This window comes from Rutilus rutilus (genome assembly GCF_951802725.1).
Source record: "Rutilus rutilus genome assembly, chromosome: 18".
NCBI lineage: Eukaryota > Metazoa > Chordata > Actinopteri > Cypriniformes > Leuciscidae > Rutilus > Rutilus rutilus.
The window spans coordinates 11565254-11584825 of NC_140231.1; the positions used below are offsets into that span (position 1 = coordinate 11565254).

At 43.5% G+C, this 19572-nt stretch overlaps 1 protein-coding gene across 2 annotated transcripts; it reads left to right on the forward strand.

Moving 5' to 3' along the window:
- Nucleotides 1–3466: 3466 nt before the first annotated feature.
- On the forward strand, nt 3467–7485 carry adrb2b (adrenoceptor beta 2, surface b). Of its 2 annotated transcripts, XR_014625120.1 has the most exons (3): nt 3467–3679; nt 3854–5797; nt 6028–7485. XR_014625120.1 is itself a non-coding variant. In XM_084386554.1 (2 exons), exon 2 carries the CDS (start codon nt 3864–3866, stop codon nt 5082–5084), a length of 1221 nt encoding a protein of 406 aa, XP_084242680.1. In that variant the 5' UTR covers nt 3467–3679; nt 3854–3863; the 3' UTR covers nt 5085–7485. The 2 variants fall into 2 exon arrangements, 1 of the variants encoding a protein (XP_084242680.1); XM_084386554.1 differs by having other exon boundaries at nt 3854–7485.
- Nucleotides 7486–19572: the final 12087 nt, after the last annotated feature.

The following is a 19572-nucleotide window of genomic DNA, read 5'->3' on the forward strand; positions in this document are numbered from 1 at the left end:
AGGTTGAAACTGGCTGTACGGAAAGGCACATTTGCACTTAATGAAGCACATTTCATGCATATGTGCTCATAAACAGACTTAACCGGTGTTCACAGCTAAATACTACAAAAGACTGAACACAAAATGTAGAGGTTATAGGGCATTCATTGAGGTTACTACATGAATATACAAACCAAAGCACAAATCCATCCACATACCGCTTCAGATTTTCTATTTGCTCCAGTATCAGATGCTATTGTTAACAACCAAGACAGCATGCTTATTTGCACATATACGGATGCATAGTTAATTCACATACACGAGGCACTGGCTGCACAGTCTGGTGAATGATTAAACGCATGCTGAGATATGTTGCATGGACATTTGACTCAGCAAGAAAACTACAGGAGTTTAGTGCTTTCATATGATCTTATCTGATTGAAATGAACTGCGATTTGCTGAATGGCATTCTGTACATAGTTTAGTTATACATCTGAACATACATATAGTAAGTGACAAACCCTTGCAACCAAATTCAGAGTGTGCAAAACCAAACTGAACAACTAGCTAACAACATCATTTAAAAAGGGCATTTAAAAGTGAATTTCCTGAAGCGGAACAAGCAGATGTGTGCTTTATTATATTGAGTGTGCATGTAAGGGTCATTTAGTTGTGTTAGTTCATTTACACAACACATTTTTTAACAAAAAACCTGAAAACTTTTTATGCGTTTTGGCCGTTCATTTACACAACAGCAGCGTGTAAATGCAAGCTTTTGAAAACAGGTTTCAAATTTTGAAAATCCACTAGATAGTGTGCACGCAGCGAACGCGTCTTTCCGCGCTCACGGCCAAAGGAGTATACTTTGAAAGGCACTCGCACTAAACTGAGCAAGGTGGAGCAGAACGCGAAAAATGAAGTATACACGGGTCTTTAGCTGCCTTAGTTTCTACTTGAATTGCACACCTGTTCCCTGTTCTGTTGATTACCTTCGCTAGTGTATTTAAGCCCTTGGTTTTCCTCAGTTGTCTAGTGTTAACGTGTTTCCCTCTGCGTTCATTAAAAGTCTGTTTAATCATCTTCTGCTTGCTCTCTTGGATTGCTACAACTTTAAACATTACACAACCCTTGTGGGTACTACAGATCTTAAAAGTACAATTTGTACTTGCAGACAATATAATATTAATGAAATAAAAGCCTGCTTAAAGGTATAGCGGAGGATTTTCTTTTTCCGGGTGGATCATCAAGACTATTGGTCGTCCTAAGTATCAATCATTCTGGTGATATTTTTACGTAAGGCCGTCGTACGTGCTCGTGCACACGATTCACACGATGGCGTGCGCTCAAAACACAGGTTGGGCTTCCCACTGATGCCTCAGTTGCGAAGTTTCTACTTGACAGGTAAAGTTTGGCATGCTGTTTGGAGAAATCCATTTAAAGTCACTGCTAGTAAAAGTTAATGTAAGCTATGATTAGCTCGTGCATGCTCTCTCGTGCACACGTTTAATAGGCGTTCCCTCTCGGGAGCAGGTAGAGTGTTGCGCATGTGCATTTTTGCAAAAAGTGGAGAGGGCGGTTATTTTCTAAAATTCGGGAAAATACTCCGCTATACCTTTAAGTGTACTTAAAGAGAGTACACAATCATAACCATGTTTTTTAAAACGCTTAAGTACACTTTGTCATGCTTTGAAGTCATCGTGAAATCAAAATGGACAATTCTTGTTTTCTTTAGAATATTGCACTATTCACTATAATTCATGTGGCCTTATATTCTTTCATCAAAATAACTTCCCCTCCCACTTGCAGCTACATCGCTTCACTGATGACATGTTTACTTGCATGAGGCAACATGTCACTCACATGAGATCAACCAATACTGTAGCAAACCACAACCATCCAATCAGTTCCCTATGGAAAAAATCAAGTCCCGCCCCCATACATTTTTTCTTGTTCGAGAAGCCTTTTTAAATGATGTTGTTAGCTAGTTGTTCAGTTTGGTTTTGCACACTCTGAATTTGGTTGCAAGGGTTTGTCACTTACTATATGTATGTTCAGATGTATAACTAAACTATGTACAGAATGCCATTCAGCAAATCACAGTTCATTTCAATCAGATAAGACAATATGACATGGCTAAAAATTGCCAGACATTTATACGTCTCCAGTCGCTATTATTACTTTCGTCTTAAATAACAAACATTGAATGGCTTAAGCTGTTGCCATTCATATTTCTTATTTGTAAGCACGAGACAAAACTGTTGCTATGTTTTATCACTATGTCAACCATCACAATTTCAGAAGAAACTTATGCATTTTTAATACATATGCAGAACAATCGTTTAAGAGATTCAGTCCCACATTTAAATCCAGTAGTCACGTCCCAAATGTTATGGTAAGTGACTAGAGACTGTATAAAGCAGAAGCAATATTACTGTAAAAATATGCAAGTGGAAGAAATCATAACGCTTATACAGCTGTAGTTCCTCCTTAAAATTAAAAGAGCCAGTGATAGAAGCATCACAATGCTTAATATAGGGGCTGTACCAATAGAAGTCCCGTCCTTAAAATTAAAAGAGCCAGACCTGGTTTCACAAACAGGGTTTAGATTAAACCAGAATTAGGCCTTAGTTCAATTAGGGCATTTAAGTAGCTTTTATAAACGTGCATTACTGGTGTGCATCTTGAGATAAAACAATGGCAATGACATGTTTTAAGATATTAAAACATAGTAAACATGCATTTTAGTTAGGGACTAGCTTAAGCCTTGGCTGTGAAACCGGGTATCCTTATTAGTTCCTCAAAAATGTGCATGTGAATTCGCTGGACCAGCTATTGTGTTATTTGAGTTTAAAAGGACGTTTTTCCTTTGACGTGAAGAATGTAAAAATAATATCTACTTGAATAATTAAGACCCCAATTCTTTACATATTTATAAGTGTATTGTAAGTGGCCGTTATTAGCAGATAGGACGATTTTTAAAAGCTAATTTGATTTGTACAGAATAAAATATCCAAAACCTCTCATTTTGAGCAATAATATTTAAATATTAAGTTTTTTCATTAGTCTCCTGTCTCCATTAGTGTAACCCAGGCAAAGATTAACGAAATATTGATCTTACATGGCTTAGTGACAAAACACAGTGGGGATCTTTTCTAGGTACACAGAACATCCATATCACAGCAGAGATCATTAAAAAAAAAGAACTAAACAAGAGTTTCTCACCCTCTATCTGTCTATCTATCTATCAATCATAAATATATTTTGTCTTTTTGTTTTTTATTACTGGTACATATTGCCTTAAATTGAATACTAGTAATAATTCTGAACGTAACATCAAATAGCTTCTTGTTTCTCTGCTTCTCTTTACAAGTGTAGTGCTCTGCGCTGCACAGAGCTGTGCTCTGATTGGCTGCTGACAAACTGTGATGTCAGCACTGGCTGTTATAAGAGTCCAACTGATAGTCAGGAGCACATTTAGTCTACAGTGTGTTCAGCCAAGAGTGCTGTGCGCATGTAAAGGAAACACAGAAAAAATGACCAGGTGATTAAGAGTTGAGCACACTCAGTGTAAGAACACTATGTGAGACCAGAACACTTCCTAAGAGAAACACAATTCAAAAGGATTATTTTTGGATACCTCTAGGGAGTCCATGAATAGTGGAATTAAGTTGGACGACTCTAAAACACTCTCCTGATTTTAGTAAGTGACTTGATCTCTTGAGGATATTCTCCTCTGACACGTTTTCCATGCTGTAAAGTCATTCTCATACTTTGCTTTCTGATTGACGCTCAATGTACTTTCTATTCGCTTGTGCTCTCTGAAAAGCATTCCTTTTTCAGGCTAACAAAATTTATGTTGATTTTCCTTCCTCAGGTCAAAGCTCATGGAGCGAGAGGATACGTTGAGCACGGAGAACACCTCCCTGCCCATGAATGTTTCAGCTGGGCTAAACGATTCTTCTCCGGTCTCAGAATATAGTGATGCAGAGGTGGTCTTAATTAGCATCTTAATGGGGCTTCTGGTTCTAGGCATCGTCTTTGGCAATGTGCTGGTCATCAGCGCCATTGTACGATTTCAACGTTTGCAGACGGTCACCAACTACTTCATCAGCTCCCTTGCCTGCGCCGACCTGGTCATGGGCCTCATGGTGGTGCCCTTCGGCGCATGCTACATCCTTCTCAATACGTGGCACTTCGGAAACTTCTTCTGCGAGTTTTGGACGGCTACGGATGTGTTGTGCGTGACCGCCAGCATCGAGACGCTGTGCGTGATCGCCTTGGACCGGTACGTCGCGATCATGTGGCCTCTACGCTATCAGTCGATGCTTACGAAGCGGAAGGCCTGCGGGATGGTCCTAGGGGTGTGGGCGGTGGCCGCCCTGATCTCTTTCCTGCCCATCCACATGGAGTGGTGGGTGTCCGACGACCCTGATGCGTTGAAATGCATGGAGAACCCAACCTGCTGCGACTTCAACACCAACGCCGCCTACGCCGTGACCTCCTCCATCATCTCCTTCTACATCCCGCTGGTCATCATGGTATTTGTGTACAGCCGGGTCTTCCGGGAGGCCCGAAGGCAGCTTCAGAAAATCGATCGCATTGAGGGACGCATACGCACACAGAGCTTCAGCACCCAGGAGGGGAATGAGATGAAGAACCGGAGGACCAAGTTCTGCGTGAAGGACCACAAAGCTCTGAAGACCTTGGGGATCATCATGGGAACGTTCACCCTCTGCTGGCTGCCGTTTTTCGTGCTTAACGTGGTGGCGGCCATCTGGAAGATGGACAACATCATGTTGCCTTTCAGGATCTTGAACTGGATCGGCTACGCCAACTCCGCCTTCAACCCCCTGATCTACTGCAGGAGTCCTGAGTTCAGATGCGCCTTTCAGGAGATCCTGTGCAGGAGAACTTCTCACCAACCTTCCACAAGGAATAACAAGGGATATATCTACAGCGGCCACAGCTGGCAAGTCCACACGAAGACCACCAGACAACGAGAGCCCTCGCCAACTTGCGAAACAGAATTGGGTGCAAACAGTTTGACTGCAGGCACCAAAAACACAAATGGGAATTGTAATAAAGCTGTGACGTCCAATATTTAGCCAGTTTTGAACGTTTGAATATTCCCTGGAGCACTTGAGAGATTTCTGCAACCGCTATTGTCCGTGACAAAACATGGTTTTTAGATGTTTTAGCCTTTGAACCATGAAGGTTTTGCCCATATTTTCACCATATTTAAGATGTACTGTTGACATATTGTGATACTTGTATTGAGTCAGAACAAATGGAAATGAAGTAACTTATGTTTTTGGACAAATGAGGAAAGACACAAAGTTTGAAAGCCAAGACAGTCTACCTCTGGATTCCACTTACTACCTCGAGACACTTTTCAAGTCTCAACTGAAACCTGGATGGTTAATTCATAATTTATTCATAAATTCCTCAGCTTACAAAATCAAGAGTCTGGATTTGTACCGTAACATGTGGACTGCAGATCTTAAAAAGCGTCAAAGGGGTGTCTTATGCCAGACAGACTTGTTACATTCCATTAAATTGGACTCGCTGGAAACCAGGGTCTTCGATATCTCTGAGCCCTCCTCCAGTCAGAGGAAATATAACCCTCTGATGAGGGGCAACAGGTGCACATTGCCGTCTGTGCTATAACCAGCTGTGCTTGTCGAAAGGAAAAAAGTGAAGGAGCCAAACAGTTCTCTCCAACCCCAGCCCTTCAACCTTCCCCCGTTAACATTTCCACTGGGAAATCGTTTTAAGGTTACAGCTGAAGCTGTATCTATAAAGGGTCATGTTTATAAAAGTAAGTACGCAAGTCTACATTCGCAGTCTGGGTGGCACAATAAAGATGTTATATTTAACACGTCACTACGTGTAATGAATGTGCCAATGATTCTCATTGCTAAACAATATTTAGATGTTGAGTGTGTAAATCTTAATGCTATATCAGCATCCTAATTTCAGGAATACAACTTCTGGCATCAAATTTAGGGGGGTAGGCATTCATAACTGTTGTGTTTGTACTGTTTACAGATTCCTGAACAAACAGCCCTTTGGGCAAACGGCACAAGCTCACCTGATATTGATCCGACGGTTGTTTATTTCCATCCGTTTAGTTCTGTGTAATAGCCCAGGCAATGCACTTGATTATGACAGAAGCACTACTGGAAAATATCTGACATTACTAAAAGCTGACAAATGTACGTTTACGCAATGGCCCGGTGTTGTGCTATTTGAGCCCCCTTCCTGTGTGCACATGTCATGGGAATTTAAGACATAAATACAGCTTATGTGGCTCTGTAGACTCATTGAAGTGCTATTTATTTTTTGCCAGGAATAAAAACAAGGTTGTGATGAATAGAAGTACAGTGTGTTCAAAGAATTATATTTAAGAATTGTATGTCTTAATTAACAACGTGCTCATTTAAGCTGATTTAAGCTGACGAAAGATATTTCCCCCCAAAAAATCAGTAGGCCTATACAAAAACTCCATAAAACAGTTTTGAAAGCTGTGAGTTTTGAAAAGTATGATCTTCTAGGACCTATATATACAGTGCATGCTATTGAAAAGACTGTAAATCTATGCTCACACGGCCTCGATTTCATACACCTAAAATTCAGTATGGTGTGTTTACACTGACTAAGGTCTATTCCAGGAGGAAGGACATTGCTAGGGAATACTGTGTATGCTCTCTCTCTCTCTCTCTCTCTCTCTCTCTCTCTCTATATATATATATATATATATATATATATATATACACACACATATATATGTTTACATATATATATATATACATATATATATATATATTTATATATATATATATATATAATATATAGTCTTCCCTAGCAATGTCCTTCCTCCTGGAATAGACCTTAGTCAGTGTAAACACACCATACTGAATTTTATATATATATATATATATATATATATATATATATATTTCTTCCCTTGCAATGTCCTTCCCCCGGTATATATATATATATATATATATATATATATATATATACACACACACACACACACACACACACACACATTTCAAATATCTATCTAGGATTGTTTATGTGAAATGCGTTCTTTGGGATAAAAACTGAAAGGCTTGAATCTCTTTCATTATGTGAAGCATTTTTGGTGTTTTGTTGTTGGTACTGTAGTAATGAATAGATCATGCTTCTCATTTAAGGTATTAGTCATCTGTCGAACATCGTCGTAGGCACATTTTGTATGAAGTATTTACCACATTGATGGGCAAAGCAGTATGTGAATGTTGCCTATGTGTTACTGTGTTTTGACAGCACATTTCTGAAATGGTATCTGCTTAGTTTGTGTCATTCCACGAAACAAATTATCTTCTTTGCCAAGTGCAAATGTTTCCTCTATGCTACTTTTACAACAAAAAATGTTTTGAATTTTTTTAAGGTGTATTATTTTTGTTTATTTATTTTTGTCTGTCCATGTCCAACCAGCTGCTTAATGTACAAAATGACAAAATAAACATGGTGGTTTGTAATGCTGTCGTACAGAGTCAAGTTCTTGTGTGAACATGTTGCACACTTTACGCCATCTAGTGTTGACAGGAAGAATATAGGGAAGACTTGGGAATATTTCAATACTAACCAACTAGTCAGTGTTTTGTTTTTGTTTTTTACTCTATTTGTCTCAAACCTTTATATAATATTTACATTTTTAACTGCATCAAATTAAAGTAGTGTAGAAATATATTATTTCTCAAAGAGTGTTGTCGTTACAATCTACCCCATGGGGTAGACTAATAGAAAATATGGACATTTTAAATTTGATTAATAATAACAGAGTCCTTGTTATCGCTCATTCTCAAGCAAAACTATTAAAACTTATTTCAGAAGAACTCCACTTTAAATCAATTCTGTTACTTTAGCCTTCATATTGAAGCTTTTAAACATTTAATTTAAAGGGATAGTTCACCCAAAAATGAAAATGACTCACCCTCATGTCGTTCCAAACCCGTAAGACTTTTGTTCATCTTCATTAACATAAATGAAGATAGTTTTAATGAAAACTGAGAGCTTTCTGTCCCTGACAGCCTCCAAAACGACCACTTTCAAGCCCCAGAAAGGTACACTGTCAATTATTTGACTGTAAATTTAAAGGAAATTGCAGGTTACCAGTTGCATGACTTTCACAGTAAGTTACTGTATCATTTTTACAGTAAATAATTGTGAAATTATGCCGTCGTATTACTGTGATTGTAGAATTACTGTATTTAACTGTGAAATTGCAGTTAGTGTATATCGTATTACTGTAATTTAGCAGTAGGCTGCTGTAGAATTACTGTATTTAACTATGAATGTCTATATAATATTACTGTGATTTAGCATAAATGATGGACCAAACAAAACTGATAAAAACAGTGGTTTAACTTTTATTTTTTAGAAGAAAATTTAAATTTAATAACAGGAATAAACACTGGGTAACAGGAATGAACACTGGGTAACAGGAATGTGTCAAAATGTGTTTGCATGTGCTTACTATGGCATAATTGTACTTGAAAAATACAATTTAATAACAGGAATAAACATTGGGTAACAGGAATGAACACTGGGTAACACAGGAATGTGTGTCAATATGTGTTTGCATGAGTTTACTATGTGATAATGGTAGTTCGTAGGAGGTGAAAAGAGAAAGAAGGAGAGAGAGAAGAGAGATAGGGAAGAATAGACAAAAAGGTGGGAAAATAGAGGTGCAGGTGTCTCGCTCCTTCCCTTGCAGCTGGCATCTGCATAGTATGGGTTCTGTCAACTATCTACAAAGGATAAGAAAGACAAAAAGTTGAAGTTACTCTGTGGTGGACTGGCTCCCTGTAAGTATGGTGGTAATCATGTGAATAGTACTATATCAATTAATATTAAATCAACAAACCAGAGGACTCTACACTCACTCCTGTTACTTTTACTCAGTCCTGTTATTTTTCATATGAGTAACAGGACTGAAAGTAACTTGATTGAGGTTAAGCAAAAATTACATGACAAACTGCCACATGGCGTACATAGTAATGCAACTCAGTAGCCAGTAATGTGATGTAAATTTACACTTAAAACTATTGTAAAGTACTGTAAATTTGACATTTTTATTCTAACCCATAAATAACCAATAACATTGAAAAGGCATGTTAATATTCAAACATTCAAATGAACCTAAGAACAATGATTTTTACACATTTATTGTGCAGTCTGTCTAAACTCTCCATTGAACCAGGAGACACTATAGAACACATTAAAAGGATAGTTCACCCAAAAACTCACCCTCATTCCAAATCTGTAAGCCCTTCGTTCATCTTTGGAACACAGATTTAGATATTAAGATATAAATCCGAGAGCTTTCTGACTCCTCCATGGACAGCAATTTTATTACCACTATCAAGGCCCGGAAAGGTAGTAAAGATTGTTCAAATAGTCCATGTGACTACAGTCGTTCAACCTTAAGGTTAACCTTAACCACTGTAGTCACATGGACTATTTTAACAATGTTTTTACTACCTTTCTGGGGCTTGAAAGCAGTTATAACATTGCAGTATATAGGCGGGATCAGAAAGCTCTTGGATTTCTTAAAATGATCTTAATCTGTGTTGAACAAAATTCTTATGCGTTTGGAACATCATGAAGGAGTGTAAATAATTTTTAATAGCTTCAGTAAACATCTTACTGCATAACTACATCTAGCGTAACACAGAGACAGTGTTTCGTTAGTCCGTTCTGAAGTTGGAACACAGCTTACATTAGATTGACATCCATGCAAAGTCAATGAGCTTCCTGATCAGTGTACAGACTTGCTGGTTTATGTGTCCTCTCTGCCTCTTTGATTTTGTACCTGTCTCTGGGTTGATGCCCAAGACATAAGTAGGCTGTTAGTTTAATTCAAGTGGGATGAAAAAGGTGTCAATTCCCAGTCACCACCTTCAATGGGTCACTGCTGTTGCAGTACAGAGCAAAACTAAAGTTAGCTCAGTTTTAACAAGATGACATTACTGCGATTCAGTTAAACAGTAACCATTTAAATAACAGCAACTGAAAAACATTTATATCACAAACACACAGTCAAGAATAGTCCTGCAACAAAGTAGAGGTGTGTGTGATTTACCCAGGCAAAGCATTACAGCAAATGCTAACAAAGTATTTGAACGGTGAGCAGCACGCGAGCTCATTGGCTACTGATACAGCAGGAACCAATCAGCTTTGCCCTATAGTGATGATGTGATTGTTGACATGATAAGAACTCTATAAAACTCCAAAGTAACCATCTGTGACGAATACCAACCACCTAGCAACACCATAGCAACTAGCCAGAACAACCTAGCAACCAAGTGCTGAGTTTTGCCACTGCAAGCACCACTCACATTTTCTTCAGGAAATGTACATTCTAGTTAGTATAATTATTGTCCACAGGCTCTAGTCTCATTATAGGGTTATGTTTTAGACCAACCATGTAGATGTACAGTTTTGTTTCGAGAAGCTGCAGTTTTGTTTCCTAACCCTAACTGTTTAAAAGCATGTCTTCTTTTTTTATTCATTGAAAGCATTTATTCAAAGGGGTCATATATAAAGATTAGGGCTGGGTATCGTTAAAAAAGTTCCGATATCGATACCGATACCGTGACTTTGATACCGGTTCCTGAACGATACTTTTTTCGATACCAATTTAATGAACAGATAATATTATAGCAGAGGCTGTGACATTAATGTGAAGAGGGGGAGAAAACAAAAAAGCTAAACTCTTAGTGCAGCCAACCTTAAGGATATAAGAACACTTAACAAGATATCTAGTATAATCAAAAAGTATGTGTGATTTATTGAAATTATTGAAACTTAATCATGAAACAACAATTTATTAAGAGTTTAACAATGTTTAAAAAAACAATGTTTTTTTCTTCAAATTCCATTTTAGTTTCTGTTTTATTTTGTCTATATGGTTTTATCAAAAACATATCTGATTAATTGAATTCATAAAAACAAAGTAATAATAGACCCCTTTTCTGTTAGTAAACATGGTGACGTTTTTTTGTGGGCGGAGCTTAGGTGGTGGCAGAACGATCCCTCTGGCTGCTTCACTAACGTTAGTTTGCAAGTTTTGTTAAATTGTTTTTTAACAATGACTGGAGAAAACCCGATTTTATCTTAATGTTCTTAATCACTGTCCAGGACTGCGATTGTTATTTGCAAAAGTAAATTTTAACGGACGGAACCAGATTGGCTGACCCGTACACTCAGTCAAAGGATGGACAATCTGACAGGATTGACGTTAACGCTACCTCCGGTTGAGTGGCCTGACTTCTACACCTACCCGATAGAGAAACCGAGGACATATCTTTAGATGCCTATAACTATGTGCTGAATGGTCACGTGCAAGACTTGTGTGGTACGATCCGAAGTTCTGCCTAGTGTCAGAGCCAAGGCCAGAAGACGACAATGTAAAGAGTGACATTACGGTGCAATTTTAATGTGAATATTTTCTAGAAATAAAAATTCCAGATACAGCATATTCATTTTTCATAGATTCTTGCACCCAACAACACAAGATGACATTTAATTATAATAATAATTAAAGCTGCGAGCAGCATTTATCGGGGCTCAAGCATTTAAGACCTTTAAGCACATAAGGCAATTAACTTAGGAAATTTATGTTTTTTAAAAGATTTTTAATAAGTTATAGCACCACCTATGGTCTGATCACCATAAAATGTTGCATGCTTGTTTAGAATGTTATGTCACATATGCTCACCAATTTTCGTGAAGTTCTGAGTCTTCATTTAGGTTCTCTTACGAGAGTCCTCTCGTACTGCGTTTTTGTAAAAACGCTACGGGAAAAACTCTTTTTTCACGAAATACTGAAGCAAAAAATTATCCTTAATTTTCATACATGTAAAGCGCTTTGCGGCAGTGCTTAGCTATGGCGAGACGGCTTGCTCACTCATTGGCTGCTCTGCAGCAACTGCATAAGCCTATCGAGCGAGGCCTGAGGTGACGTCAGGCCAATGAGGGCGCTTCGCGCCCTCCTAGCCATTTCCCGCCGAGACGGGTGTGGCTAACCTCTATATAAGGAGCTCGAGAAGGCTGATTCACTTGATTTTCATCTCTTCAGCGAAGCTCTCACATCGCTGGATCACGAGGAAGCAAGCGTCGTTTGAGGCAAGCACTTCAGCGGGACGAGCCACTCGAAGCCGCTGGCAACGCCGCCTTCTACAGCCGTACCTGCTGCGCTTTCCGACGCCATATCCTTTCCTTATTACTGTTCTTGTGTGTGTGTGTGTGTGTTCGCCCCGCGACACTCACCCCCTAAAAGAGCTGCGTCTTTTTAAAGATGCCGTCATGTGGCTCGTGCCGAGCCCCACTCTCCCAGGGAGACCGCCATGTCATCTGTGTCTCCTGTTTGGGTGAGGACCATGCAGCGCTCGCGCTCGCTGACGGCGGCTGCCCTCACTGCGAGCTTTTGCCGAGGGTGACTCTGCGGACTCGCCTGGCATCCTTCTCAGAGTCTGCATTCCCCGCCGCGCTGCCGCGCCGTAAGAAGCGCCGCTCGCAGCGGGTCCCAGAACCCGCTCCAGCCCGACCAAGCTCGCCGGTTCGCCCGCCTGCTTCACCGGCTTCTCCTGTATCACTTCTTGATGCTCAGCGCCCGCAGTCTGCCGCCGCTTCATCAGAGGAAGTCGTTTCCGAGGCCGCGTCGGGGGAGAAGGATTCCTGCTCTCTGCTAGCTTCAGGCAGCGAGGACTGGGCGAGCTCCGAGGATCTCGCGCCTCCTGCCCGCAAGCCCACTATGAGAGCCAACATCGAGAAGGAGCTCATGCGAGTACTCGCACTGGCCGCGGCGAGCCTCGGCCTCGAGTGGTCTGCACCGGAACTCCCCTCTCGTACCCGGCTGGATGGTAGCTTCCTCCCTGGTGAGCGCACTTCTCCGGAATCTAAGCCCGCTCCTTTTCTTCCTGAGCTTCATGAAGAAGTTGCGAAGGCTTGGAATGCGCCCTACTCTGCGCGAACGCGCTCGTCTGTGTCGCCAGCATTTTCCTCCCTGGATAATGCAAAAGACCGAGGCTACCTTTCACTTCCGCCGGTGGAACAGGCGATAGCGACCCACCTTTGCCCGCCCTCTGCTGGACGGCGGACTAAACCGGTGTTGCCTTCAAAAGCCTGCCGCATGATGTCGACGCTGCTCGCGCGAATTTTCTCCGCCGCTGGGCAGGCTGCGTCAGCGCTACACACCATGGCTACGCTGCAGATATTCCAGGGTGATCTCCTCCGTAAGTTGGATGAGATGGGACCTGAAGCTATCTGCATCGCGGATTTGAGGAGCGCTTCGGATCTAACACTCCGCGCTACCAAGTCTGCTGCACAAGCCATGGGAAGATGTATGGCTTCCGCCACTGTTGCTGAGAGACATCTATGGCTTACGCTCACGGAGATGGCTGATTCCGAGCGCACCGCGTTTCTCGACGCCCCGCTGTCTTCCGCTGGCCTTTTCGGTTCTTCTCTCTCCGAGTTCGTGGAGAGATTTACCGAAGCCCAGAAAGCGTCTCAAGCCTTCAAGCACTTCCTCCCGAAGCGCTCCGGTTCTGCAGCGAGTCGTGAAAAACAGACTCCGCGGAGCTCTCAGCCTCAGCCCCCGCCTTCGGCCACATCTTCACAGCAGCGACAGCAGCGACAGCAGCACAGCTCTAGGTCCCGCTCTCGCTCTACCAGCCGACGTCCCGCTCAGCGCGGGCCGCGGCCGAGGATTGTGGTAAAGCCGGAAGCCCCGAAGAAGTCCTAGCACTCCTAGGAAAGCGCAGGTGTGTGAGTCCCGTTGCGGCCGGTCTCTCACCCAAGCGCGCCGCTGTTTCAGTCCCAAGACTTGCGACTGTTCCAGCGTTTTCTGCAAGACGCAAGCCCGCACAGTTGCCCGCTTGCCTGCACACAAAAGCCGTTTTCACGGCTACCCAGATATATCCCAAAAAGAGTGTATTTTCTGGTGTCCCGGCCACGGCCGATGGTGCTATAAATGTAGTGTCGATGCCCACTCCTCAGTGCCCATCCCTACACACAAGCACAGCCCTACACTTAGGGCTCGCGCACATAAAATCGACTCAGATCGATTGCGCTTCCAATATAGTGAAAGTGCCCACTTCCCAGTGCCCACATACACTATGTCTCACAGACCACAGGCTCTCTGTAAAAACGCACTGTCCAAAGCAGTGAATGTGCCCACTTCCCACCCACATTTACTCGCAGACACGAGTCCCGCGAGACTCGCTCAGCCCTCCCTCACTCAGTTAAGCACTGTAGTCAGGTCGAGGACGAGCGCTCTGCCCGCTGTAATAAGCGCGCCCCCCGCCTCGAATGCCACAGGCATAACGCCTATGTTATTGCGCCCCGAAGCACCTCTGTCGCACGGCGAACAGAGCGCGCTTCACATCCAGCCCTTAGCCAGCCATGCAGAAGCATGGGCAGCGCTTCCAGGGGTTTCGGACTGGGTGCTAGGCATTATAAAGAGAGGCTTCTCGCTACAGTTTTGTCGACGCCCTCCCCGCTTCACAGCGCGCGTCGAAACTACGGTGATCTTAGAAGTAGCACACCTACTTCGCGCCGAAATATCAAAACTGATAAGCAAAGGGGCGATAGAGCATGTACCCCTAGCTCAAAGCGAAGGGGGGCTATACAGCAGATACTTTCTAGTCCCCAAAAAGGACGGTGGTATCAGACCCATACTGGATCTAAGACGGCTGAACAAAGCATTAGTGAAACGCAGTTTCAAAATGCTCACGACCAGGAAAATCCTCGCGCATGTTCGCCGAGGATACTGGTTCATGTCAATAGATCTGAAGGACGCGTATTTTCAAATACAGATAGCGTCACATCACAGGCGATACTTGAGATTCGCCTTCGAGGGTCAGACATACCAGTATACAGTCCTGCCGTTCGGCTTGTCCCTGGCACCTCGTACATTTACGAAATGCATGGACGCAGCGCTCGCTCCTCTCAGACTCAGAGGCATGCGAGTGCTGAACTATTTGGACGACTGGCTGATCCTAGCTCAATCACGATCACAGCTCGTGGAGCACAGAACCATTTTACTCGATCACCTCGAGAATCTTGGTATCACGGTCAATTGGACGAAGAGTTCACTGAACCCCAGTCAAACGATTTCGTTTCTGGGTACCATTCTGGACTCACAGTCTATGACAGCGCGGCTGTCGCCACAGCGCGTGCTGCACATTCAGCGCGCGGCGAGATCTTTCCGCTGCGGCGCGACTACCCCGCTCAGGACGTTTCAAAGGATGCTAGGTCTCATGGCCTCAGCATCACCAGTTCTTCAGCTGGGCTTGCTCCGCATGCGCCCTCTGCAGTTCTGGTTGAAAGCGCGAGTACCGCGCGGAGCGTGGGTGTCCGGCCTGTTACGTCTCAAGTTCAATCAGAGCTGTGTGACAGCCCTGATACCTTGGTTGGCGGGCGACTGGTACCGATCAGGTGTAAGCCTGGGGACTTCCTCGGGAGTGAGGATGGTGTCGACAGACGCATCCACCTCGGGATGGGGAGCGCTGCTCGAGGGCAGACTGTTCTTCGGCCTGTGGTCGAAACGAGAAAAGCTCCAACACATCAACTGCCTGGAAATGCTGGCAGTGCACAATGCGCTGACGCGTTTTTGTCCCCAAATCAAGGACCAACACGTCGTAGTCCGTTCGGACAACACGGCCGTGGTGTCCTATATAAATCGCCAGGGCGGTCTGAGATCCACATCCCTGTACAGGCTGGCGAAACGCCTCCTAATATGGGCTCAGCACAATTTGTGCTCGCTGAGAGCAGTACATGTGCCTGGGCTCCAGAATGTGGGCCCAGACAGACTGTCCAGGAACAACATTCCCCTGGGCGAATGGTCTCTACACCCACAAACAGTCCGGCTGTTGTGGGAGAGATTCGGCAGAGCGGAGGTGGACCTATTCGCGTCCCGCGAAAATGCTCATTGCCCCGTGTTCTTTTCCAAGAACGACAGCGCGCTGTCCCAGATGTGGCCGCGCTGCCCGCTTTATGCCTTTCCCCCCGTCTCCCTCCTGCCACAGGTGTTAGAGCGGGTCAGGGAAACAAAATGCTCAGTGCTGCTTGTAGCACCGTTCTGGAAGAACCAAGCATGGTTCCCAGTCCTGATGCAGCTAGCAGACATCGCTCCATGGCCAGTGCCATTGAGGAGAGATCTCCTCTCGCAGGCCGGGGGCTCGATTTGGCACCCACACCCGGAGCTGTGGTCCCTTCACGTGTGGGCGCTCAACGGTTATCCGTTGACCTCGCAGAGGGAGTGATAAATACCATCACTCAGGCCAGAGCGCCGTCGACTCGGCGGCTTTATGCCTCAAAGTGGTCGGTTTTCTCCGGCTGGTGTACAGCTCGGAGCCTATCACCTCTCGATTGTGAGGTGACGGAGGTTCTCTCCTTCCTACAGGAGCTGTTGGATAAGGGCAGATCCCCTTCCACGCTCAAAGTTTATGTGGCGGCTATTACAGCGTTCTCTGGAACAACGCTGGGTCAGTCTCTAGGAAGGAACGATTTAGTCATCCGCTTCCTCAGGGGAGCTAGGAGGCTAAATCCACCCAGACCTCCTTCAGTCCCTATGTGGGACCTTTCTACGGTCTTGGCGGCCATGAAAGGTGCCCCTTTCGAGCCTATCCAATCTATTAGCCTCAAACATTTGTCTTTCAAAACAGTGTTCTTGATGGCTCTCGCTTCGGTGAAGCGCATAGGCGACCTGCACGCACTCTCTGTGAGCCCAGCGTGCTTAGAGTTTGGACCTAACGACTCTAAAGTCATACTCAAACCTAAGCATGGCTATGTGCCAAAGTCCCTCAACACACCGCTTCGGGCTCAGGTTATCTCCCTGTCTGCCCTGCCGGGATCAAGTGAGGAAGGGGACTCAAGTTTTCTTTGCCCCATTAGGGCTTTAAGAGCTTACGTGTCCCGCTCTGCTGTCTTCAGACAGACTGAGCAGCTCTTTGTCTCGTTCAGTGGACGTTCCAAAGGAATGGCTGTTTCGAAACAGAGCTTATCCAGATGGATAGTTGACGCCATAGCGCTGGCTTATACTGTCAAGGGCCTCCAGTGCCCGTTGGGAGTTAGAGCGCACTCCACGAGGGGCGTTGCCTCCTTGTGGGCTTGGTCCAGCGGGGTTTCCTTACAGGATATATGTACGGCGGCGGGCTGGGCCTCGCCGTCTACATTTATTAGGTTTTACATCCTAGAGGTTCCCGCCTTGCAGGCTAAGCTACTATCGGTGTAGCCGATTCAGCTGTCTAACTAGAACACTGAAATCGCATGCGCAACGCGCTGCCGACTGTCTTATGGGCAGAACTGTGTAAGACCCACATTTCCCACATTTAGTTCAGGTTCCCCCACCCGGTCTATGTGATGTCATATTCGCGTCTGCTGACGCAACCATATAAGGACAGAGGGAATCCCCTCTTGTCTCTAGACTCTCTCTGTGAGGTCATGTTTTACGTCTGCGGACGCTACAATATAGGGAATTAAGGTTCCCCTCCCTTAATCCCAGACTCTTTGTGAGTCTATCTGGTGGTTATGCACTGTACACCTGGTTAGCTTCCAGTGATCGGTGTCTTTATCCCAGCACGCACGGCGTTTTACAAGGGGTTCCCGTAGCGTTTTTACAAAAACGCAGTACGAGAGGACTCTCGTAAGAGAACGTACTCGGTTACTAACGTAACCTCGGTTCTCTCTAGAAGAGGGAACGAGTACTGCGTTCTCTGCCGTGCGTACGGTTCACTCTGGTTCGCTTCGGCGATGAAAATCAAGTGAATCAGCCTTCTCGAGCTCCTTATATAGAGGTTAGCCACACCCGTCTCGGCGGGAAATGGCTAGGAGGGCGCGAAGCGCCCTCATTGGCCTGACGTCACCTCAGGCCTCGCTCGATAGGCTTATGCAGTTGCTGCAGAGCAGCCAATGAGCGAGCAAGCCGTCTCGCCATAGCTAAGCACTGCCGCAACGCGCTTTACATGTATGAAAATTAAGGATAATTTTTTGCTTCAGTATTTCGTGAAAAAAGAGTTTTTCCCGTAGCGTTTTTACAAAAACGCAGTACTCGTTCCCTCTTCTAGAGAGAACCGAGGTTACGTTAGTAACCGAGTACGATTTATAGGCTTTTGAGTGTTTTTTTGCCACGCCCATTTTCTAAATGATCCTGTTATAGCTACCCAAAGGGTAAAGTTTAACTTTTTTTTGATAATTATTGATCTATTCTAGAGAGTCCAGAGAATTGTACTGCACTGGTTTGGTTCTGATCGGGCAAAAAACCTAGGACTAGTTCCCAAAAGTAGGTTTTTAACATAATTGCAAGTATTTAATGAACAAATTGATTGACAGCAGTGGTTCTTGAGGCAAAGTTGTTCAGTGTGAGGAGATCTATCAAATGATATGCATCACGTGATTACAGAACCGTAAAACTCGTTAGCGTCAACTAGTGGCCGATTTCTTTCAAAATTCTTACAGACCTCTAGGACCATGAGTCGAACATGCCCACCGAGTTTCGTTCTGATCAGCCTCCCTTAACCATGTCTTATAGGTGCACAATCTTCATTGGCCAATGGCGGCCATGTTTTTCGAGATACACCAGTGTCCTCAAAGACATACATGGCACCTTGGACCAAGACACTGAATGCCAATTTTCAAGTCAATCGGACTAACGGTCGGGTGGTTATAGCTCTATACATGTTTATTTCATGTTATAGCGCCACCTATTGTTCAATCGTCACAATTTTTTTTACCATGACCAGAGATTGTGCCCATACAAATGTATTTAGCAAGCATATAACCATCTTGATCATAGATGGAAAAGACCATTTACAGCCAATACAGGCAATTTACCATTGGAAATGTATGTTTATTAAAGGTTTTTAACAGTTATAGTGCCACCTATGGTCTGATCTCCATTTTTAAATAATTTTTTTTAAATAAATGATTAGTAACAAAATGCTTAGGCTACTTGTAGTCTGAAATGGCTTTAACAAAAGAAGAAAAAAATATTCTTAGATTTCTGCTAGTTCTAATCATGTACAGATAAAGTAGCACAGTAAGATTTATTTGAATGCTTTAGAGAGAGTGATTGCACTGTATGTGCAGTGTCTCTCTACTAATAGTGAATATGTAGTTGAAGATACTTCAAAAACAGAAAGAAATATTTAATGTTCAATTTTCTCTGTTTTTTATTGTTAAATCCCAGAATAGCATTCAGAATAAGTTTTGCGATCCTGAACGTTTCTGTGCATGTGATGTGTGTGTGCTACTGTCTGTATGCGTGTTACAATGTTCCAGAGAACTAGTTTAGAACTGCAAATTTTGGTTCCTATGACAAGCATTGACAATTTGACAACAGCGATTAACTTATCTGTATATTTGGCCTAGGACCTGTTAGATTTTGCTGTATTTGGCCGAGCAGTGGTTTGGGTGGCTCGCCAATGTATTAGATTTCTCTAATACATAAAATAAGTAAGCTTGACCAGAGTTCTTGTGGGGAGAAGAATTTATTGAAGGTTTGTAGTGTAGCAGTCCTTCAGCAGCGATGTTAGCATG

Coding starts and splice junctions, on each gene's coding strand:
- adrb2b (XM_084386554.1), top strand. CDS start 3,864: ATGGAGCGAGAGGATACGTTGAGCACGGAGAACACCTCCCTGCCCATG.